The sequence below is a fragment of the Bos taurus genome, chromosome 20 (genome assembly GCF_002263795.3).
Source record: "Bos taurus isolate L1 Dominette 01449 registration number 42190680 breed Hereford chromosome 20, ARS-UCD2.0, whole genome shotgun sequence".
Classification (NCBI taxonomy): Eukaryota; Metazoa; Chordata; class Mammalia; order Artiodactyla; family Bovidae; genus Bos; species Bos taurus.
Window position 1 is genome coordinate 67,975,881 of NC_037347.1, and position 25,083 is coordinate 68,000,963.

At 43.9% G+C, this 25,083-nt stretch overlaps 1 protein-coding gene across 1 annotated transcript in view; it reads right to left on the reverse strand.

The window, feature by feature from the left end:
* ADAMTS16 (ADAM metallopeptidase with thrombospondin type 1 motif 16) overlaps positions 1–24,773 on the reverse strand; it is a 193,637-nt gene extending 168,864 nt beyond the window's left edge. Inside the window, exons 1-2 of the mRNA XM_059878822.1 lie at positions 24,452–24,773; positions 13,743–14,068 (exon numbers count right to left, since the gene is read on the reverse strand). Of these exons, the coding sequence (XP_059734805.1) occupies positions 13,743–14,068; positions 24,452–24,773 (648 nt within the window). The remainder of the gene's footprint in view (positions 1–13,742; positions 14,069–24,451) is intronic.
* Between the last annotated feature and the right edge of the window lie 310 nt (positions 24,774–25,083).

The following is a 25,083-nucleotide window of genomic DNA, read 5'->3' on the forward strand; positions in this document are numbered from 1 at the left end:
GCAGAGACATTACTTTGCCAACAAAGGTCCGTCTAGTCAAGGCTATGGTTTTTCCAGTGGTCATGTATGGATGTGAGAGTTGGACTGTGAAGAAAGCTGAGCACAGAAGAATTGATGCTTTTGAACTGTGGTGTTGGAGAAGACTCTTGAGAGTCCCTTGGACTGCAAGGAGATCCAACCAGTCCATTCTAAAGATCAGCCCTGGGTGTTCTTTGGAAGGAATAATGCTAAAGCTGAAACTCCAGGACTTTGGCCACCTCATGCGAAGAGTTGACTCATTGGAAAAGACTCTGATGCTGGGAGGGATTGGGGGCAGGAGGAGAAGGGGACGACAGAGGATGAGATGGCTGGATGGCATCACCGACTCAATGGACGTGAGTTTGTGTGAACTCCGGGAGTTGGTGATGGACAGGCAGGCCTGGTGTGCTGCAATTCATGGGGTCGCAAAGAGTCGGACACAACTGAGAGACTGAAATGAACTGAATTGAACTGAGCACCACCTGGGAAGCCCCACATCAAGTATATTATAAATGTTACTTTATTGTTACTCACTCAGTCATGTCTGACTCTTTGTCACCCCATGGAATGTAGCCCACCAGGCTCCTCTGTCCATGGGATTCTCCAGGCAAGAATACTGGAGTGAGTTGCCATTTCCTTCTCCAGGGGATCTTCCAGACCCAGGGTTCAAACCTGGGTCTCCCGCTTTGCAAGCAGATTCTTTACCTTATGAGCCACAAGGGAAGCCAAAAAGTTACTTTGACCTTGTTCTAATAATAACATACATTCCATTCTGTCAATTTAAAGATTTGCATTATATTTAATCTTAAGTAGTTAGCAGAAATTTATGTAGTGATTCAGTACATGAAGTTCCCCATACCCACTTTTAAAATCTCCTAATAATCAATACTCAGGCCATACTTCACCCAAAAACTTTATTTTTTGTACAGTTTTCTTACATGCCTCCTAAGGCTGACCTATTTTCAACTGGTATGCCATCACTGGTCTTCTCAGATAGTGACATTTTTCTTTTAAAACTCATATTAGCTTTGCTAACCATCTCTTGTGTTGGTCCTCCCTTTCTGCTCCTGTTTTAGTTTCCTGGCTCAAGAACATTTTTCAAAGTCAGTTACAAATTTGGCAACATTTCAGACAGTTCCTAGGATTTATTGGGTGCATTAGGAAAACCCTCAATGACTAGGTTTTCCAGAGAATCCCTGGAGTTTGTGTCTGGAAATGAAACGTCATACAGTTCAAAAAAAGGGCCCCAAGTAAGTCTCCAACCAAGTGAGGGAATTTGAAAACTTAAGTAAGAACTGTGGCATTTACAAGGTTTGCAATACTACTGAAAACAAGAAAGTAATTAGATTTTAGGAGAAGTGGTATGTATCCTATGCATTAACACCTTAACAAACTACACAAGAGGAGCTAAAATTCTGCCAGATTTTGTGCCAAGGACAAATGATAGATTTAATATCTTTTTTTTTTTTAAGTACTAATCCAAGTATATGTTTCCCTGGTAGCACAGCAGTAAAGAATCCACCTGCAGTGCATAAGACGCAGGTTCAACCCCTGGGTCAGGAAGATCCCCTGGAGGAGGGCATGGCAGTCCACTCCTGGAGAATCCCATGGACAGAGGAGCCTGGCAGGCGATGGTCCATGGGGTCGCAAAGAGTCAGACATGATTTTGTGACTGAGCACAATCCAAGCATAGGACTGGCATAAGACCCTTTGAGAAAATCTAATTCTGTTATATGCAACAGAAGACAGTTCCAAAGAAAGCTCATTTAAAGTATTGACAATGGAAGTTTCTAAAAATAGCCTGTCAGAAATCTTATTGATTAGACCATTTCTGAAAAAAAATGTACTTCAAAAGAAAAAGAAAATTTATATTACTTGACATTAGTCACTAAAGGAAATCATACAAAATGTATTATAACATGAATTTTATATTTATTCATATCTCAAAATAGAGATTGAGAAGACGAAATATTTTTGTTTGTGAATGTGAAATACAATCATTCATTGAGAGAAAAAAAAAGGAACTCAGTGTTAACAGGAACTTTGGAAAAACAAAGATGAATAAAACAATATCTCTTCAAGGATTCACAGTCTGGTATAAAAAAAACCTATAAATAAATAATTGTGGCATTGAAACATGTATAATATCATGTATGAAACGAGTTGCCAGTCCAGGTTCAATGCACAATACTGGATGCTGGGGGCTGGTACACTGGGACGACCCAGAGGGATGGCATGGGGAGGGAGGAGGGAGGAGGGTTCAGGATGGGGAACACATGTATACCTGTGGCGGATTCATTTCAATATTTGGCAAAACTAATACAATATTGTAAAGTTTAAAAATAAAATAAAATAAAAAATAATTGTGGAATGAATCCATGTTTTTCAATATAAGGGCCTAATATATTACACATCACCCACTAAATTCAAAGAAGGCTTGATACTGAGGAAGGTGGCCTTGAGGTGGAAACCAAAGGAAAGCATGCTTACACTTCAGCATATTCAAGGATGATGCAATGGAATCCACATAAACAGCCTTGTGGGTCCCTGTGGTGCAACAATGACCTCATGATCAGGCGAAGCAAGACAGTCCTGTAAGTTCAAGTGCTGTTTCTGAAGTCACTCAGCTTAGGTCAAAATCCCACTCTTTCAAGAATTATCTTGGGAATCATCTGTAGAATGGCCATAACAAAATAGCTTTGGGCAGTGCTTTGCAAAATATGTTCATAATAGCATCCAACAGAGACTGACTTCCAGAATGGCTGTGTAAGGAATGCAGAAGATTCTCTCTCAAGTGAGACAGCCATTTGCCTGGTGAAAATCACACACACACACACACACACACATCATTGAAAGTCTCTAGAAATTGTCCTAAGGGCATAAAAAGTGGAAAATCTTTTCTCATATAGATTATCACAGACTACAGAGTAGAATTCCCTGTACTGTGCAGTAGGTCCTTGTTGATTACCTATCTTATATGTGTATAGTAGTGTGTGTGTGTTCATCCAAAGCTTATGATTCACTTCTCTAATACTCTAATAAAAAAAAAAATGAAGGACTTCCCTGATGCTCTAATGGCTAAGACTCCATGCTCCCAATGCAAGAGGCCTGGGTTCAATCCCTGGTCAGGGAACTAGGTCCCACATGCCACAGCTAAGAGTCTGAATGCCACAACAAAGATCAAAGATCCCAAGTGCCGCAACTAAGACCCAGTACAGCCAAATAAGTAAAATAAGTAAATGTATTTTTATAAAGAGTGGGAAATCATCTATTGAATTAAATTTAGTAAATCTGTAAAAGAATAATAAAATTTGGTTGTATTTGAGCCCATGGTCTAGTCACATATTACCTTTTCCCCTGCTCAATATGACCACACTCCCTACGGCCTTAACACCCAATCTAGGGCTATATTTTAAAGTCAGGAGACACAAGGCGCCAACACTTCTTATCCCCTTGGTACCATATATATATATGGTATATATATATATATATATATATATATATATATATATATATATATATAAAATCCCATGTTCAAGGGCAAGGAGAAGCCCCAAAAAGACAGTAGGAGGGGTGAAGTTGCATAGAATCAAACCCCATACCCACTAGAGATGCTCAGAAGGCTCAAACAAAACCTTGTGCCCACCAGGACCCAGGGACCCCACAGAGACTGAGCCAGACCTGCCTTTGAGGAATGCTTGAGTGTCTCCATCAGAGGCACGTGTCAGCAGTGGCCTGCCCCCGGGACAGGGGCTCTGGCTGCATCAGACCTTGGAGGCACAGTGTGCGAGCCCCACTATAGCCACCAGGCAGACAACCCACAAACTGGAGAACAATTATACCAAAGAAGTTTTCGCAATGTTGCAAAAGTTCAAGGGCCCACAACACATTTCCCAACCTGAGGATACACCAAAGGGAGTGAGAACCCCTAGGGAATGTGACTTTGAAGACCAGTGGGATTTAATTACAGAGCTTCAACAGGACTGGGAAAACAGACTCTTAGTTCAGTTCAGTTCAGTTCAGTCGCTCAGTCGTGTCTGACTCTTTGTGACCCCATGGACTCCAGCACGCCAGGCCTCCCTGTCCATCACCAACTCCTGGATTTTACCCAAACTCATGTCCATTGAGTCGGTGATGCCATCCAACCATCTCATCCTCTGTCGTCCCCTTCTCCTCCCACCTTCAATCTTTCCCAGCATCAGGGACTTGGTGGGCACAAACAAAACCTTGCTCCTTGGAAGAAAAGCTATGCCATACCTAGACAGCATATTAAAAAGCAGAGACATTACTTTGCCGACAAAGTTCTGTATAGTCAAAGCTATGTTTTTTCCAGTAGTCATCTATGGATGTGAGAGCTTGACCATAAAGAAAGCTGAACACCAAAGAATTGATGCTTTTGAACTCTGGTGTTTGAGAAGACTCTTGCGAGTCCCTTAGACAGCAAGGAGATAAAACCAGCCAATTTCAAAGGAAATAAACTCTGAATACTCACTGGAAGGCCTGATGCTGAAGCTGAATCTCCAATCCTTTGGCCACCTGATGCGAAGATCTAACTCATTTGAAAAGACCCTGATGCTGGGAAAGATTGAAGACAGGAGAAGGGTACAAGAGAGGATGAGATGGTTGGATGATCTCACTGACTCAATGGACATGAGTTTGAGCAAGCCCTGGGAGATGGTGAGGGACAGGGAGTCCTGGCATGCTGCAGTCCATGGGAGCAAGGAGTGGGACACAACTGAGCGGCTGAACAGCAACAACAACGTGAGTGTGTGTGTGTGTATTTACATGGATAAATATATTTTTGGCCATACCACATAACATGTGTCATCTTAATTTCTCAACCAGGGATCAAATCTCTATCCTTTGTATTATAAATGGGAAATCTTAACCTCTGGAATGCTAGGGAGACCCCCACCCCCACCACAGTTCTATATTGCAGAAACTCTATTAAGGACAGGCATGGATACGTAAGCTGATTTGCCTTCTGCTAAGCCACCCCCACCACTCCTCAAGATTTGGTGATAGACAGGGAGGCCTGGTGTGCTGCACTCCATGGGGTCACAAAGACTTGGACATGGCTTAGCAACTGAACTGAAGAAACCCCTGATCACAGGATGGAAGCTCTACATCAGGCTCAGCAGGCTGAGAATAACAGATCCTGGAACCCCTCCAACCTAGAACCTTTGTATAGTAAGGGTTTCATGTTTGGAACCAAAGTAGACACAGCCAGGAGCTACTATTAGCATCCAGAGCTCCACTCAGAGATAGGGGTGTTACTTTGGAAGGAAAAGTATATATCAGTTCCAGCTCCTTTACAGGCACACAGATTTTTCCCAGGAGGAAAAACAAGTTCTATGAACAAGAAGCTCACTTTAAAGGAATGATTCTATTTGGAACAGACTGTGAAAGTTATGCCTAACAGCATTATAAAAAATAATGGGTATTCTTTAGGCATGCAATTAAGAGAAAGCTGATTGCTCCATGATACACATACCAATAAATGAAACAGTACCCCAACTGGAAGTTTAGCAGAGAGATTTAGGGAAAAAGACAAGAGGATTCTTCCTGCTGTTGGAGTAATCTCAGTAACTGGCCACATCCTAGTCCTGCAAAGCTCTTCTGTAATCAAATTAGACTGTGGAGCAATTCAAGACCAAGCATGCTATTAAAAATAATGCAAAAAGATCACCTAGTAGTTAATGTAGGCTAAGAGCTGGGTGTGATACCAATAGAGGCAGATTAGCACAGGCTTTCAGAAAGATTGTGCACATGCCCTAACTCTGCACTCTCTGAAAGGCCACACTGCAGGCTGCATGTTGCAAAGAAAACAGACTTCACTGACCTGGTCACTAAACAAGCAAGAAAGAAAGCAACAGCGACAGTCACTTGAGTGGTGGCATATGCTCAGTCTCAGAGTATCAAGAGTTGCTAAGATATATTATCTATAATGCTCAGTATTCAGCAAAGAAATTATGAGAAACACACACACACACACACACACACAAAACAGAAAAGTGTGACCCATACACAGGAAAAGAAAGAAGAAATGGAAACTGCTTCTAAGGGGATCTAGGTGTTTAACTTAGTAGACAAACACTCCAAAGCCACTGTTACAAATATATTTAAAGAACCAAAGGAAACCATGTCCAAAGTATTAAAGAAAGGCCTAATAGCAATATCTCATAAAGTACAGAATAAGAGAAATTATAAAAAGAACCAAATTGAAGTTGAAAAGTACACTTTCCAAATAAAAAAATTTACTACAGAAGCTTAATAATAGATTTGAACTGCTAGCAGAGAATCAGTAAGCTTGGTGATCAATCAATTGAGACCATACATTTGAGGAGCACAGAGGAAAATGAATGAAGAAAAATGAGTGGAACCTCAGAGAAAAGTGCTACATCATTAAACACACCAATATATGAAGAGCAAGAGCACCAAAGGAGAGGAAAGAAAGGAGAAGGAAACATAGTTGAGGAAACAGTGGTCAAATACTTTTCAAATTGAGGGAAGATATTAATATGAATATTCAGGGAGCTCATATAATTCTAAGAAGGATAAACTCAACCATACGCACATCTATACACAGCATATAATAATGTTGAAAGACAAAGACCCATTGAGAGCAGCAACAAGAGCAGAAACCCCCAATGCTTTATGAATAACAAAACTACAGTGAGATAAATAGAAGACTTCTTAACAGAAACAATGCCAGATGGCGGCAGGATGGAATATGCAAATGCGGATGGAAAAGCACACAGCAAACAATGAAAACTGAAAGAAACTGTCAACCGATCATCTCCACCTAGCAAAGCAAATCCAGAGCAAGATAACGCTTCATATCCACTCGGATGTCTCTAAGAAGAAGAGATGGACAAGAACAAACGTTGTCAAGAATGTGGAGAAACTGGAATACTTATACATTGCTGGATAGATGCAAAATGGTGCAGCTACTGTAAAAAATGGTTCAGAATCTGATAAATATTAAGCACAGAATTCCCACTTGGTCTAGCAATTGCACTTCCAGGTATATACTCAAGAAAAATGAAAACTTATGTCTACACAAAAGCTTGTACACAAATGTTTATAGCAACACCATTCACATAACCAAAGAAAATACAAACAATGCCTATCAACTGATAGACATCAAAATAAAAAGTGGTGTATGTATACAAAGGATTATTTACCAATAAAAATAATGAAGCCTTTAAACATGTTACAACATGGATGAATCTTGTATTCTGTATACTAAATGAAAGAAGCTAGTCAGAAAAGTCAATGCCTCCATTTATCAGAAATGTCCAGAGTAGGGCAATCTATAAACACAGAATGTTACACTAATTGGTGTCTACGACTGACTGATGAAGGTTTCAGAGAAATGAGAGGGACCGGACTATACAAAAGTTTCTTTTGGGGATGATGTAAATGTCTCAGTTTGTGGTAATGTTTGCACAAGTCAGGGAATATACTAAAAAAAAAAACCCATCAAATTATACATTTTCAAGGGGTGAAACTCTGTTGACATATAAATTATATATTAATAAAGCTCTTAAAAATAGTACCTATCTCTTAGAGATATCATTAGGCTAAGTGAGATAATGTGATGTGACTGGTGACAGAAGCAAGGTCCAATGCTGTAAAGAGCAATATTGCATAGGAACCTGGAATGTTAAGTCTATGAATCAAGGCAAATTGGAAGAGGTCAAACAGGAGATGGCAAGAGTGCATTTGACATTCTGGGAATCAGCGAACTGAAATGGACTGGAATGGGTGAATTTAACTCAGATGACCATTATATCTACTACTGTGGGCAGGAATCCCTTAAAAGAAATGGAGTAGCCATCATGGTCAATGAAAGAGTCTGAAATGCAGTACTTGGATGCAATCTCAAAAACAACAGAATGATCTCTGTTCATTTCCAAGGCAAACCATTCAATATCACAGTAATCCAAGTCTATGCCACAACCAGTAATGCTGAAGAAGCTGAAGTTGAATGGTTCTATGAAGACCTACAAGGCCTTTTAGAACTAACACCCCCCAAAAGATATCCTTTTCATTATAGGGGACTGGAATGCAAAAGTAGGAAGTCAAGAAACACCTGGAGTAATAGGCAAATTTGGCCTTGGAATATGGAATGAAGCAGGGCAAAGGCTAATAGAGTTTTGCCAAGAGAACGCACAGGTCATAGCAAACACCCTCTTCCAACAACACCAGAGAAGACTCTACACTTGGACATCACCAGATGGTCAACACCAAAATCAGACTGATTATATTCTTTGCAGCCAAAGATGGAGAAGCTCTATACAGTCAGCAAAAACAAGACTGGGAGCTGACTGTGGCTCAGATCATGAGCTCCTTATTGCCAAATTCAGACTTAAATTGAAGAAAGTAGGGAAAACCACTAGACCATTCAGGTATGACCTAAATCAAATCCCTTATGATTATACAGTGGAAGTGAGAAATAGATTTAAGGGCCTAGATCTGATAGACAAAGTGTCTGATGAACTATGGACTGAAGTTCATGACATTGTACAGGAGACAGGGATCAAGAACATCCCCATGAAAAAAAAAATGCAAAAAAGCAAAATGGCTGTCTGGGGAGGCCTTACAAATAGCTGTGAAAAGAAGACAAGCCAAAAGCAAAGGAGAAAAGGAAAAATAAAAACATCTGAATGCAGAGTTCCAAAGAATAGCAAGAAGAGATAAGAAAGCCTTCCTCAGCAATCAATGCAAAGAAATAGAGGAAAACAACAGAATGGGGAATACTAGAGATCTCTTCAAGAAAATTAGAAATACCAAGGGAAGATTTCATGCAAAGATGGGCTCGATAAAGGACAGAAATCGTATGGACCTAACAGAAGCAGAAGACATTAAGAAGAGGTGGCAAGAATACACAGAAGAACAGTACAAAAAAGATCTTCATGACCAAGATAATTACGATGGTATGATCACTCACCTAGAGCCAGATATCCTGGAATGTGACGTCAAGTGGGCCTTAGAAAGCATCACTACGAACAAAGCTAGTGGAGGTGATGGAATTCCAGTTGAGCTCTTTCAAATCCTGAAAGATGATGCTGTGAAAGTGCTGCACTCAATATGCCAGCAAATTTGGAAAACTCAGCAGTGGCCACAGGACTGGAAAAGGTCAGTTTTCATTCCAATCCAAAAGAAAGGCAATGCCAAACAATGTTCAGACTACCACACAATTGCACTCATCTCACAAGCTAGTAAAGTAATGCTCAAAATTCTCCAAGCCAGGCTTCAGCAATATGTGAACCGTGAACTTCCAGATGTCCAAGCTGGTTTTAGAAAAGGCAGAGGAACCAGAGATCAAATTGCCAACATCCACTGGATCATCGAAAAAGCAAGAGAGTTCCAGAAAAACATCTATTTGTGCTTTCTATGCCAAAGCCTTTAACTGTGTGGATCACAATAAATTGTGGAAAATTCTGAAAGAGATGGGAATGCCAGAGCACCTGACCTGCCTCTTGAGAAACCTATATGCAGGTCAGGAAGCAACAGTTAGAACTGGACATGGAACAACAGACTGGTTCCAAATAGGAAAAGGAGTTCGTCAAGGCTGTATATTGTCACCCTGCTTATTTAACTTCTATGCAGAGTACATCATGAGAAACGCTGGGCTGGAAAAAACACAAGCTGGAATCAAGATTGTAGGGAGAAATACCAATAACCTCAGATATGCAGATGACACCACCCTTATGGCAGAAAGTGAAGAAGAACTAAAGAACCTCTTGATGAAAGTGAAAGAGGAGAGTGAAAAAGTTGGCTTAAAGCTCAACATTCAGAAAAGTAAGATCATGGCATCTGGTTCCACCATTTCATGGGAAATAGATGGGGAAACAGTGGACTTTATTTTTTGGGGGGGTTCCAAAATCACTCCAGATTATGACTGAAGCCATGAAATTAAAATACACTTACTCCTTGGAAGGAAAGTTATGACCAACCTAGATAGCATATTGAAAAGCAGAGACATTACTTTGCCAACAAAGGTCCTTCTAGTCAAGGCTATGGTTTTTCCAGTGGTCATGTATGGATGTGAGAGTTGGACTGTGAAGAAAGCTGAGCGCCAAAGAATTGATGCTTTTGAACTGTGGTGTTGGAGAAGACTCTTGAGAGTCCCTTGGACTGCAAGGAGATCCAACCAGTCCATTCTAAAGGAGATCAGCCCTGGGTGTTCTTTGGAAGGAATGATGCTAAAGCTGAAACTCCAGTACTTTGGCCACCTCATGCGAAGAGTTGGCTCATTGGAGAAGACTCTGATGCTGGGAAGGATTGGAGGCAGGAGGAGAAGGGGACGGCAGAGGATGAGATGGCTTGATAGCATCACTGACTCCATGGATGTGAGTTTGAGTGAACTTCAGGAGTAGATGATGGACAGGGAGGCCTGGCGTGTTGCGATTCATGGGGTCACAAAGAGTCGGACATGACTGAGAGACTGAACTGAACTGAAGTGAGATAATAAATGGGAAGCTATTAGGCAAGTCTTTGGCAAATAACATTCAGTAAGTTACTGTTGTTCCTTCTGCTACTGTTATGGTCATGGTTGTTTCTTATGGTGTAATTAGCCCCATATTTCCATCCATTATTTAACAAATATTGAAGAGCACCTACTGTGTGGCACACATTTATGTGCTTGTGACTAGTAATCAGAACAGCTTTCTGATGTTATTTTGGTAGAGATGTAAGTACAGCAGATACTATTTTTTTATTAACCTTATTTAGCAAAATGAGTCAATATACTCTTGGCAACACCAGAGTGACTCTAGAAGTCATTTTAGGGCTTCCAGATCTTATTCAGTTTACTATACTTGGGCTTCATATACAAATATTAACTCCAAATACTCATGGATGGTGTTACCAAGGACCCATGAGCTTGACTGATGTTCACGATCTTCCCCGAGACTGCCTGTGACTCCTCCATTCACAAGCATCACACTCCAATTCTACAATAAGGATTCGGCTTGCACAATGTTTCCTCCAGAAGACTACTCTGGCACTGCTGCCCCTCACCGCTTAGAGCGAGGCGTCTTCATTTCAGTTCTCCTAACACCCATATCTGTCTTTATTTTATCACTCTACAGCAAATTAACTACCTCTGGCTTCTCTCATCAGACAATGCATTCCTTGGACCCAACTCTGATAGGCTCTGGCGAGGCACACTTCTGAAGCACATTCACTATTCACAGACAATTAAAAACGAAATGTTCATTTTGGTTTTGTCTTTCTTCTTTAAGAGTATGTACTTACTATAAATCAGAACCACACTCCTGACTCCCATCAGATCACTGCGTTATCTAGAAACCCAGTAAAAAAGGGCTTAACTGATATTCACCTGGACCTTTAATTAGAACCTGAAAGAACCAAGAATAACAATAACAAAAAAAGGCAGCATCATGTAATATAAAAGGTATGCTATTTTTCTTCATGTGTTAACAGGTTTGGAAGAGGAGGGATGGGGTAACCATCAATCAAGGAAGGAAATCACAGACTTGGCAGCGATTCATGGGGCATCTCCATTCAATAATTTTATTATCAGGCTAAAGATAGAGGACTTCTTAACCCTCCTTTTTTCTTCCTTATAATGCCTTTGATTTGTCCTATCATATGGTAAATGCCCCTGAAATGCACACTCATAAGTCTAACTGAGGTCACGTATGAGGTCATGTCCACACTCTATGGACAAAATATCACTTTAGTTGGAACTAAGGTATTTGGAAGATTAATAGTGAAAGCACACAGCTTTCTATTCCAGTCACCAAAGTATTAAATTCCAACGTTTATTATGCAGAGGAGTCTTTTTCTGTTCCTCTCACTATCTTTTATGTAGTTGTCATTTACAGCTTTTGGTGTTAACTCCCACTGAGTTCAAAGAGAGCCAGAAATCTCAAGCTGCTGCCAACCAACTCTATTCATGGGACAGACTCCAGGGCATAGCTCAGCCATCATGGAAAAGCCTTGGCTCACAAGACCCAAGGCATCCATGAGCCTGCGCCCCTGCTGGGTTAGTAGGGAGCCAGTGCCTTACTCAGCCTCCACAAACAAATTCAAGGGTGCTGTGAAGGGCATGGTGCACCTCCCTACCACAAAGGTGGCTCCCATGCCTGGTCTGAGCCTTTGTTGAAGAAAGCCAAGGAATCTTCCTTTGGAGCCTTATATGAAGAGTTATAGCTCTTTCATTAAGGAAGATCTATGCTTCTCAAGAGAACAATGGAAGAACCTGACCACACCATCTTCATGCTTAACAAGTGTGCCAAGTCACCACCATCCTACCCTTGACAATTCTCCACTGTATCCATTCTCAATCCAAAAGCCTTTCCAAAGATAGTAGACATGAGCCCAGACCATACCAAATTCTCCCTAAAAAGCATAATGCTAATATATATATTTTTTTAATTCACAGGACACAGCATTTTCACATATTTAGTATTTCAAGGAATTAACTTTGAATGCCCCTTCAGCATCTAGTATTCATGTACATGCACACAAAATCCTTACAAGATGTAGAGTCTGAATTCTCTTTCCAAACAGGGAAAGGAATAAGACAGACTTAGATGATTTTCTGGAGATGTAACAAACGTACAAAAACCCGGTTGCCAAACACGATCAAGACCTTATTGCTTTGACCACACATTGTTTTCAGCTTGCTACTTATGTCATGCTTCCCCCATATGCGTCTGACTAATTAGCTTGTGTCCAAGAATTTAAGCATCTTCTAAGCTTTTGTCTTCTAAAATGGAAATATTTTAAGAAAAGTAAAAGACAAGCCATTAAGACTTCAGCTTAGGTCAGCCTGAGGGATTCAGGTACCTTTTCAAGTTGACCTGATGCTCCAAACTCTGGGTTTGGAGCAAAGAGGACCACCTGCAGTATCGAAGATGTTTAATGGCTAATTTAGATAATAGGCTTCTCTGGTGGCTCAGATGGTAAAGAATCTGCCAGCAAAGCAGGACACCCATGTTCAACTCCTGGGTCAGAAAGAACTCCTGGAGAAGGGAATGGCTACCCACTCCAGTATTCTTGCCTGGAGAATTCCATGGACAGAGGAGCTTGGCAGACAGTCCATGGGGTCGCAGAGTCAGACATGACTGAGTGAACGTTTCATTTCAGTTCAGATACTAAGGACAAGAAGAAAACACCATAGCATCACCAGCCCAGTAAGACCAGCTCTGCCCTGCCATGGACTCATTACTATATTTGAAATGAATGCTCAAATCTGTAAATATGTCACCAACATCAGAATGACAGAAATAAGGAATTTTTAAGCACTAGCTCAAATAGCCCACATGGCCAATCAGTTGAATACCATTGTTCTATTCAAAATTAAGACAATCCTCCAGTGCTAGTAAGTGAGAAACCTGTTTAAGGAACCAATAAGTCAGAACCAATAACCCCGAAGAATTCACAGCCTTCAGACTTGGCCATAAGTTCTTATGTAGTTTTCAAGCTGCAGTACTCTGCCTCACTCACTGTAGAATAAAAACAACAGAAGTCAGGACCTTCACGCTGCTTCCAAGCAGGGAAAGGACGCAACCCAGCATATTTTAGAAAGTACCTCTTGGCAGTTTTTCCTCCTGCTTTGACAAATCAGAGAAGTCTGTACTGCAGTGGTGGGAGAACAACCCAAAGTGCAAGGGAAATATTGTCGCTTGTCCCCTTTTCCGTGTCCCCATCACTTCACGACCAGCGGCATGAGCTGTACTCACCAATCCTTTGCAGGTCGAAAGAGCCACTGAGGAATTTTTGTGGGATCGCAAGGAGCCTTGATAAAAACAGAAATCCTCGGGTGGGAAAGCCTGCACCGACTTCGTGCCCTGCTTTCCCAAAGTCTGGATGAGAAATCCAGGTGCCACCAGTTTGCTGGAGGCTTTCAGATCCAGGTGGAAGTCATGCCTGAAGCCTTTCAGCCGAAGGTGCAGAGAGTCAACTCCGAGCTGGGCCAGAGCCCTTTTCCTCCTCTGGGGGTGGGTGATTTCATGGGACACGTAGTTGCCCTTGTGGTCAACCTCGTAGGGAGACACCAGCTCATAGTCTGAAATCAAGAGAGGATGTGTGGCTGAGTAATTTCAGAGTTCTGAAAAGGACCAAGAAGTCTTCAAATATAATTTACACTGGATGATATTTTCACCCAGCAAGAAAGATGGTGGAAATGTCAACCTCCACCCATTCAAATCCAAACTGAACGCATAAAATCAGAGTTTAAAGGGGAAATCTTAAAAGGGGGCTTTGGAGAAGTCACTGTTGTCCCTATAATGTGATATTACCAATCCAGCAATTGCTATGACACTTCTAAGGAGAAAGAGATTACAGACCAAATGAAGCTAAGACTGGGCTTTTTGGATCACTAGAATAATTATAATAAGTAATCATTTTTATATCCTTAAACATTCTTTTAGTCATATTGTCTTTTACCAACATCTTCATTCCACTGATAAGAAATTTTAGCTTAAAAATACTGATAATGTTTCCGAGACCAATTAACAAGATTCATGTCCGACTCTTTGCAACCCCAAGGACTGTAGCCCACCAGGCTCCTCTTTCCATGGTATTCTCCAGGCAAGAATACTGGAGTGAGTAGCTATTCCTTTCTCTGGGGGGTCTTCTATCCTGGTGTTCACTGCAGCACTATTTACAGTAGCCAGGATAGGGAAGCAACCTAGATGTCCATCAACAGATGAATGGATAAAGAAGATATGGTATATACATAAAATGGAATATTGCTCAGCTATAAAAAGGAAGGTATTTGAGTCAGTTCTCATGAGATGGATGAACCTAAAGCCTGTTTTACAGAATGAAGTAAGTCAGAAAGATAAAAACAAGCATCGCTTATTTTTCATTGCTTGGATCAAAATTGTCTCTTTCATCCCCACCATTAACACATCATCTCTGCCATCGAGAGGTCAGGGAGCAGTTTTTTTCTGGGCAGAGGGACAGAATGTGGACCACAGACATGGGGTGGGCTTCACACCAGGGATCGTATCTTCCTGAACTGCCATGCTCTAAGCTTGAACCTGGGCTTTTAGACCATGTGAAGGTCAGTTTGCCAAAGTCGGACATGCTCAGTCCTGTCCAACTCTTGATGACCTCCTGGACTAGAGTTCACCAGGCTCCTCTGCCCATGGGATTCTCCAGGCAAGAATACTGGAGAGGGTAGATATTCCCTTCTGCAAGGGATCTTCCCAACCCAGGGACTGGGCCCATATCTCTTGTGTCTCCCGCATTGGCAGGTAGATTCCTTATCACTAGCACCACCCAGGAAGATCTGAAGGCAGATTTATCAAAGCTGAGGCTATGAAATATATTAGCCAATGTGTTGGTTTGATTTACATCTTTCAAACATTTAAACATATCTTGCATGTCTCTCTATCTGTGTACTAGCAATGGGCCTGCACAGCTTTGGAGAAGACTTGCTATCTAGCCTGCATTTTGTCTAAACACCAGGAAATAGCAGACAAGAAAGACATGGGCCTTCTCCAAATTCCCTCTAAGATGCCTCTGAAAGGGGTGTCAGACCCCAGCACCAGAGGACTAGACCTGCACCATGGTGCTCAGACCTGAAAGACAGGATGCAACCTCCTCTTAAATGTAGGACAAGACTTGATCCTAATATTCTCATCCGGATCCTCCACCAATAAATGTTCTCAGGAGACAGTTTGATGCTTAAGAACTGGTCCTTTTGCATGGGTTGGACATGTTTCCTGGAGTCATAATGTAAACTAAAACATTGTCCTACAGAAGTGGCATTTGGTCATTTGGCGAACAATCCTAGCTAGGTTTTTATGTTTATTCTTGCCACCTCTTCTTAATATCTTCTGTTTCTGTTAGGTCCATACCATTTCTGTCCTTTATTGTACCCATCATCATATGAAATGTCCCTTTTGTATCTCTAATTTTCTTGAAGAGCTCTCTAGTCTTTTCCATTCTATTGTTTTCCCTTATTTCTTTGCATTGATCACTTACGAAGGCAGTGATCAATGCCTTTTGTAAAGAAGAACTATACAAAAAAGATATTAATGACCCAGATAACCACGATGGTGTGATCACTCACCTAGAGCCAGACATCCTGGAGTACAAAATTAAGTGGGCTTCAGGAAGCATCACTACTAACTAAGCTAGTGGAGGTGATGGAATTCTAGCTGAGCTATTTCAAATCCTAAACGATGTTGCTGTGAAAGTGCTGCACTCAATGTTGCAGCAAATTTGGAAAACACAGCAGTGACCACAGGACTGGAAAATGCCAGTTTTCATTCCAATCCCAAAGAAAGGCAATACCAAAGAATGCTCAAACTACTGCACAATTGCCCTCATTTCACATGCTAGTAAAGTAATGCTCAAAATTCTCCAAGCCAGGCTTCAACAGTATGTGAACAGAGAACTTCCAGATGTTCAAGCTGGATTTAGAAAAGGTGGAGGAATCAGAGATCAAATTGCCAGCATCTGTTGGAACATAGAAAAAGCAAGAGAGTTCCAGAAAAACATCTACTTCTGTTTCATTGACTACACTTAAGTCTTTGACCGTGTGGATCACAATAAACTACAGCAAATTCTGAAAGAGATGTGAATACCAGACCATTTACCTACTTCCTGAGAAATCTGTATGCAGGTCAAGAAGCAACAGTTAGAGCCAGATGGAACAACAGACTGCTTCCAAACTGGGAAAGGAGTATGTCAAAGCTGTATATTGTCATCCTGCTTATTTATTTGACTTCTATGCAAAGTACATCATGTGAAATATTGGGCTGGATGAAGCACAAGCTGGAATCAAGATTGTTGGGATAAATTATCAATAATCTCATATATGCAGATGACATTACCCTTATGGCAGAAAGAGAAGAGGAACTAAGAGCCTCATGATAAAGGTAAAAGAGGAGATTGAAAAAGCTGGCTTAAAACTCAACATTCAAAAAACTAAGATCATAGCATCTGGTCCAATCACTTTGTGGCAAAAAGATGGGGAAACAATGGAAACAGTTACAGACTTTGCTTTCTTGGATTCCAAAATCACTGAAGATGGTGACTGCAGCCATGAAATTAAAAGCTGCTTGCTCTTTGGAAGAAAAGTTATGACAAATCTGTACAGCATATTAAAAAGCAGAGACATTACTTTGCCAACAAAGGTCTGTCTAGTCAAAGCTATGGTTTTTCCAGTAGTCATATATGGATGTGAAAGTTGGACCATAAAGAAAGCTGAGTGCTGAAGAACTGATGCTTTTGAACTGTGGTGTTGGAAAATACCCTTAAGAGTCCCCTGGACTGTAAGGAGATCAAATCAGATCAGATCAGTCGCTCAGTCATGTCCAACTCTTTGCGACTCCATGAATCGCAGCACGCCAGGCCTCCCTGTCCCTCACCAACTCCCGGAGTTCACTCAGACTCACGTCCATCCAGTCAGTGATGCCATCCAGCCATCTCATCCTCTGTCGTCCCCTTCTCCTCCTGCCCCCAATCCCTCCCAGCATCAGAGTCTTTTCCAATGAGTCAACTCTTCGCATGAGGTGGCCAGCTTTAGCATCATTCCTTCCAAAGAAATCCCAGGGCTGATCTCCTTCAGAATGGACTGGTTGGATCTCCTTGCAGTCCAAGGGACTCTCAAGAGTCTTCTCCAACACCACAGTTCAAAAGCATCAATTCTTCAGTGCTCAGCCTTCTTCACAGTCCAACTCTCACATCCATACATGACCCCAGGAAAAACCATAGCCTGGACTAGACGAATCTTTGTTGGCAAAGGAAATCAACCCTGAATATTCATTGGAAGGACTGAAGCTGAAACTCCAATCCTTTGGCCACCTGAGGTGAAGAGCCGACTCATTAGAAAAAACCCTGATGCTGGGAAAGATTGAAGGCAAGAGGAGAAGGGGGCAACAGAGGGTGAGATGGCATCACCGACTCAATGGACATGAGTTTGAGCAAGCTCTGGGAGATGGTGAAGGACAGGGAATCCTGGCGTGCTGCAGTCCAGGGGCGTCCCAAAGAGTCAGACACAACTGAGAGACTGAACAACCACTAGCTAGGTGGCGACAGTGGTAAAGAATTGGCCTGCAATGCAAGAGACATGAGTTCAATCCCTGAGTCAAGAAGATCTCCTGGAGGTGGAAATGGCAACCTACTCCAGTATCCTTGCCTGGAAAATCCCATGGACAGAGGAGCCTGGAGGGCTACAGTCCCTGGGGTCATAAAAGAGTCAGACGTGATGAGTACCCCTCACACACGTGGGAACAGTACTTGAGTAACTCTTTTTCTGAAAAAAGAAATTTTCCTTAACAACCAAAGCTGTTTTGGTATAGGTACTTGCCCACAAGTCCCTGGGCCATCCTGGCAGGTATCTGAAGGGTTACACTGGACCACAGAGAGTGGGTGGCAGCCAGTGGATGGTCATAAAAGCAAGTGTCTGGTTTGGGCGAGGCAGAGAAGGTGGGGATGATAAGGCACTGTGCAGAGCCCCTGGTAATGAGTTCCTCAGCAAGGTGAGTGTCAAGGGCCCGGCACTCAGCCCATAACCGAACGCTTGGCTATGGCCTGTTTGAGCCCAGGCTTCCTGCTTCCTCGGGTCAAGGGCTTTGACGTCAACCCCTGGAGGGCTATTTGCAGGCTTACAGACCTGGCCCATCGTCCAGGTAACTGGTGATCTGGGGCCCATACAAATTAGACAGTCAACAGGTGCTGGCTGGCCAATGGACAACCAAACTTTGCAATATCTATCAAAGCAGGGCCCTGGTGTCTGATATGGGAGAATACACTGTGATTATTTCACATTTTAGTTAGGAAAACAAGAAAGTAAAACAAACCTGCTTGAATTCTATGCAATAATTTTAAAAGGGGAGGAAACAAATTAGGTATTAACATCCTGGTGTAAGTGTGTGACCCCAGTCACTGCTTGTAGTTGGTCAGTCACTCAGTCGTGTCCGACTGCGACCCCATGGGCTGCAGCACACACCTCTCTGTCCCTCTCCATCTCCCGAGTTTGTCAAAGCTCATGTCCACTGAAGCATGATGCCTTCCAACCATCTCATCCTGTTACCTCCCTTCTCCTTCTGCCTTCAATCTTTCCCAGAATCAGGGTCTTTTCCAGTGAGCTGGCTCTTTGTATCAGGTGGCCAAAGTATTGGAATTTCATCTTCAGCATCAGTCCTTCCATGACTATTCAGGGTTGATTTCCTTTAGGATGGGCTGGTTTGATCTCCTTGCAGTCCAAAGGACTCTCAACACTACAACTGAAAAGCATCAATTTTTAAATGCTCAGCCTTCTTTATGGTTCAACTCTCACCTCTGTACATGCCTACTGGAAAGACCATAGCCTTGACTATATGGACCTTTGTTGGCAAAGTGATGGCTTTGCTTTTTAATACACTGTCCACTGGGGGAAGGAATGGCAAACCAATTCAGTAATTTTTCCATGAGAACCCCATGAACTGTATACAAAGAAGTCTGTCCCTGGGCATTCCAAAAAACAGGGAAAAGCTCTTGCTCATGTAGTTGTGTTTCCCCAACTGCCTTCCTCATCCCGCTTTCTGAACTCAGGGGAAAAGCTAGTGTGATGTGGCTGTGTTAACACCTTTCTTCCTGCCCTGCGAGCCCTTGGGGAGTCTCCACCTCACACCCGCCTGTTTCCATCCCGACAGAGGCTCTGGAATGAGGACAAAGCCTGGGGACTGTTCCAAACCCTGGTAACGAGCAGATTTATTGCACATAAAAAGATGATTACCATTCAAAAAATCAGATTGTTCCCAGATGACATAAAGTCATATTCTTCTGACCTTTACTTGGGAGGACATACAATCTTTATCCTTTATGGGGAAGGGGGACCTACCACAACTCTTTTTCAAAGTAACTTTTAAGCCTCTTTTACAGAAACACACACAGCATTCTGCTGATGCTTCTTTCACAACCAGCTATGGTGGGGGTGGGGTGGGGGGATGGCCTGGTGGAAAGCATTTGCCAATTTCCGTGGTATAAACACTCCCACCGAGGCTGATGTCAATTGCCCAGGCAACATCACTGAACGTGGAGTTTAGAGGTTTGCAAGGTGGCACATGGTTACAAAGCGTCTCCATACAGAGGAGATGCTGCTGTCGCTCAGCCGCTAAATCATATCTGACGCTTTGCGATTCTATGGACTGCAGCACACCTGGCCTCCCAGTCTCTCACCATCTCCCAGAGTTCACCCAAGTTCACTGAGTCAGTGTGCCATCCAGAGAAGGTGGGATGGTAAGGCACTGCTCAGAGGCGACACAGGCAAGTATTGTCAAGAGGATAAACAACAGCAAAACCTTTAAAAACTGGGAAGTGATGAGATTTCAGTGTTTTAGTTTTGGTCTTTTTTTATTTTATGTTACTTTATTTGCTTATCTATTCTCTGGACCTTGGTACCCAGACCAGGGATTGAACCCAAGCCCCCTGTAGTGGAAGCTAACCACTGGTGCCCCAGAGAAGTCCTAATCTTCTTTAGAACATGATGGTTTCCCTGCAAGTTTCTTTTGATTTTCAACAAACCAGCTCACAAATTTCCTGATGAGGTTAAGAGTCAGCTCTGGAGACCTGGTGTGTGCTTGCACAGCACACTGGCTCCAACAACCGAGAAGCCGCTCACTGTCACCAATCACAGTCCCTTCCAGGATGAAGGGGAACAGGAGTGAAAACTGAGCCCAGTGGCTCTCAGCGGGGTGCTACCCCTCCCCCACCCCCAGGAGATGCTGGGGACATTGGGGGACACTTTGGTTTTCAGAAAGCAGAAGGAGAGGGCAGTGCTGTGGGGGTATAGTGGGTGAGTCCAGCAAGGTTGGTACATATTCTTCCAGGCACAAGACAGGCTGCCTCAACAAGAGATCTAGAGCATCTCCAAGGTGGGGAAACCCTGGCTCTTCTATCAGGCAGCAGTCCTCCGCATCAAATACACACTGTCAGTTCTGTGTAGATGACCGTGCAGAGGCTCGTAGCCACAGAATTCTATGAATGAACAAAGTAAGCAGAGCTTCTCCCCTGTCCACTTACTACTACTCCGAGAGAAGGTGATATATCATTGGTATAAAATGATAGTTTCAAACTAACTCTCAAGCTTAAGGTTTAAAATGATAATCCCCCAAACTACTGGCTGTAAAATCAAGAAAAAAAAATTAGTGAGATTCCTGATCCTTTAGAATCCCTGAAATAAGACCTCAGCCCTACAGAGGCGTTTTTAAGGAGAAGAAACACACACGTGGCTGCTGCAGTCAGCACCCTGATCAACTTGATTTCAAGAGCTGTTTTTGACTAAGCACCAAGTCTAGGGAGAGTCCAGTCTCAGACTGAGTGCATGATGCATGGCCCACCTGTGAGTGTACACGGTCTGCCCGGTGCCAGCTCTGGAGGACGGATTTTGTCCATTGAGTCCTAACTGCACGTTCAGGGCCTCACACGCATAGCTTGTCATCAGCCACGGCGGGAGCATTTAGCCCATGGGAACCAGAACACGTAACAAATCAGAGCCTCCAAGAAGCTGTTGTTAAACAGTTACCAGCAAAGCACTGGGCCAGCCTGCCCTGTCTCAGGGTATGTGAATGTGTGAGTATAAATCAATATAAACTATGAATGCACACACACACACACAGGTCTCTCTTGTTCAACAAAACAAAATTCTAAAAACTTCCCACCCTTGACCTGGAAGCTTAGCTTACCCTAGATTTTGAAAAGTTATTAATAACAAGCTCATGCTATATCTTTGGGGATTCCCTGGTGGCTCAGATGGTAAAGAACTGCCCGCAGTGCAGGAGAGCTGGGTTCAACCCCATCGGCCAGGAAGATCCCATGAAGAAAGGAATGGCTGTTGTCTTTGCTCTGAAAAAGACCTGCTATTATTATGACAAAGGTTAATTTGTAGAAAAAGCATTCAAGTCTTCTCTTAAGGAAAAGCAATGCTGAATCAGCCAAAATGAAAGGGGTGCACCGAATGTCTGAAAATAGAATTGATCTCAATGAACATATCTACTGTTGCTCACAGAATATATGGAGTTCTATTTCTAACTGCATAATTACTCCAGACACCCAGGAACATTGACTATAGAGGTTAAAATATGTGTTAAACAAACCTTTTGGCCAAAAGAGTTATTTCAAAGCCAGATGTAGGTTTTGAAAGAAAAGAAAGTGTTAGTCACTCAGTCATGTCGGACTCTTTGTGAAGTCACAGACTGTAGCCTGTCAGGCTCCTCCATCCATGGGATTCTCCAGGCAAGATACTGAAGTGGGTTGCCATTCTGTTCTCCAGGGCATCTTCCTGACCCAGAACTCAAACTCGGGTCTCCTGCATTGCAGGCGGATTTTTTATCATCTGAGTCTCCAGGTTTTGAAGGCATCCCCAGACATCTAGCAGTCAGCTAACCCCAGCATCACACAGTCTATTCCATCTCTGCCATCCTAGGTCGAAAGAGGTCACTGCTGAGCACAAGGAGTCTTTCCCTGATCCTGTGGGAGCTTTCCACTGAAACTCACTCTCTCAAGTTAGCCATCTATAACTGGACCCGAAACACCCACACAGTGGGAGATGAGGGGGCGGCGTGTCCCCTGGGCTAGAACCTCCCTGACGATGGCGCCCACCTTCCCCATGAGGTTCCAACCAAGCCAGCTAACTGGTTCTTTCAGGAACTCTGGGCTTGTGACCCCCAGCTGAGGAGTTAGGTGATCAGAGCCACGTGCCTGCCAGGCTGGAGTCCAGTTCACAGGATGCTCCTCCAGGGAGAAGGGCACACTTGGGCAGGATGTCTTGGGTTCTCCTCCTGGAGGTGATTATGTATCTCCAAAGCTTTTACCTCCCAGAAAACCCCATAAATGTTAAGAAACACTTTGAAAATTCTTCTGAGACCTTCAGGAGTTCTCATGATTCTAGAAAGCTAGAATTTTCAAAAAATCTTACTTTTTAAGTGGGGAAAGACAATTAACTACAGTGTAAGTCATTACATACTAGAATGAAACGTAAGAGAAACGCTGAGGATGAGGGCAAGCCCAAACAGGTGAGCTTGAAATAACTCTGGCAAATATAGGGACAGAAACGTTTTCTATTATTTACCGCTGGTGCCCTCTGGTGGATTTGGAAAAGGTCCTACGTTCCCACATTTCATTTATCACTTTACAGGCTCTTACAGGCAGAATCTCAATAATTAATGCATATAATTCAATGATTGTCTTTAGGAGTTTTATTAAGAAGCTACATTCAGGAGTTCTGAATTATTAACTCATTTTTTAAGGTTTACTGAAAAAATATGATGGGATAATCAAACCTGATTCTTCTTCTATAAGTCACTAACAACATTTGAGATGGCAATTTCTTCTTGGAATCGATGCAAAGTATTCATATTCAGCAACTGCCAATGGACTGGGTTCAGATGAAAAGCCAGCTAGCAACTGAAATTAAACACCTGCTTTCTGATCTACCCTAAAGCAGGTCAGGACAGGGAGGTCTCTCCCCCTGACACATGAAATAATAAATGCCTCTTGTGAGGAGAGAAAGTACAACCACACACTGCAAAGTTCTGACCTGCTTTTATGTCAAAACAAGGCATGGACTTGGACACTGCTCTTACAGTCCCATGGACAGAGGACCCTGGTGGGCTACAGTCCATGGGGTCGCAGAGTCGAACACGACTGAGCGACTTCACTTCACTTCACTTATGAAGTCACAAGACGCTGATTACCCATCCCACCAGCTCTCCAGGAGCATCCCTTTCGATGCTAAGGTGGTAACTACTGAGCAGAACAGCTGTCTTTTTGTCTCCTGCTCTGGCTTCCCAGGTGGCTCAGTGATAAAGAATCCACCCGCCCATGCCGGAGACCTGAGTTCCATCCCTGAGTCGGGAAGATCCCCTGGAGAAGGCAATGGCAACCCACTCCAGTATTCTTGCCTGGAGAATCCCATGAACAGAGGAGCCTGGCGGGCTACAGTCCACCAGGGGCAAAGAGTCGGGCACGACTGAACAGGCAGGCAGGCAGGGTATATGCCCAGCAGAGGGACTGCTTGGTCCTATGGTTGTTCTAGTTTCTAGTTTTCTGGCAATGGAGGGTGTTCGCTGTAAAAGGCCAGAAAGGGAACAGGTGAAGGAGGGGACGAGGGGATGGAGAAAGGCGTTGTAAGCTTTGTAATCGCTTTGGTGTCTGCATTAATATAACTCCTAGGTTATTTCTCCCTTCTATTTCATCTAAATACATTCCCTTGCTTTCTTCCCTAATGCTTATGGTAATAACCCTGGTAAATCGCATCTGTTTTACTGGGAAATGATATAAATATTGCTGAAAGTTGACTCAGCGGTGTTCGCTGGGAAGCGCCGCAGCGTCTTACAGGGAATTCCCTGAGTTAGGAACCTTCGCGGCGCTTTGTAAACCAGCCTTCGGGCGTTTACAAGCTGCTCCGCGGAAAAGGTTCGAACCACCCTTCCGCCCCGCGCGGACTTACCGCCCTTTTCCCCCCAGCCCGGCCACTCCGCGGGTCCAGGAGGACGCCGGACGCTCGGGCTCCCGGGCGAGGCCGCTGCGGGTCCCACGGCGCAAGCAGGTGCCTGCGGGAAAACAGCGGCGAGACCTCGGTGAGACCCGGCTGCGCGAGGGGGGCTCCGGGGAACCCCGCCCGCGCCGTCTGGACCCACCTGCACACCCACCTGCGCCAGCAGCAGCACCCAGAGCGCCGCGCGGCCGAGGACCCGCATGGCCCGGCCGCCCAGCGCGCCCCGCGTCCGCCGCCCGCGCTGCGCCGCCGCGGGGAGAACGCACGGCTCCATCTAGGGGCGCTCGGAGGGGCCCGGGCCGCGGGAGGCTCCCCAGCCTGGCGGCCCTGCGAAGCGGGCACCGAGGACCAGCCGGGTCGGCACGCAGCACGGTGTCCTGCGGTGGATGCGCCGCCCGCGCCGGGGTTATTACTGCGGCTCCGCGCCGCGCGGGGGGCGGAGTGGCGGCCGCGGGGGCGGCGGGGGCGGCGGCGGAGCGCCCGCCCGCACCGTGGGAGAGACGGGGAGGGCAGGCGAGGGGAGGGGACGGGGAGAGGCAGGAGCGAGGGCGGCGGGGTGGGGCGCGAGGAGAGGAGGACCTGGG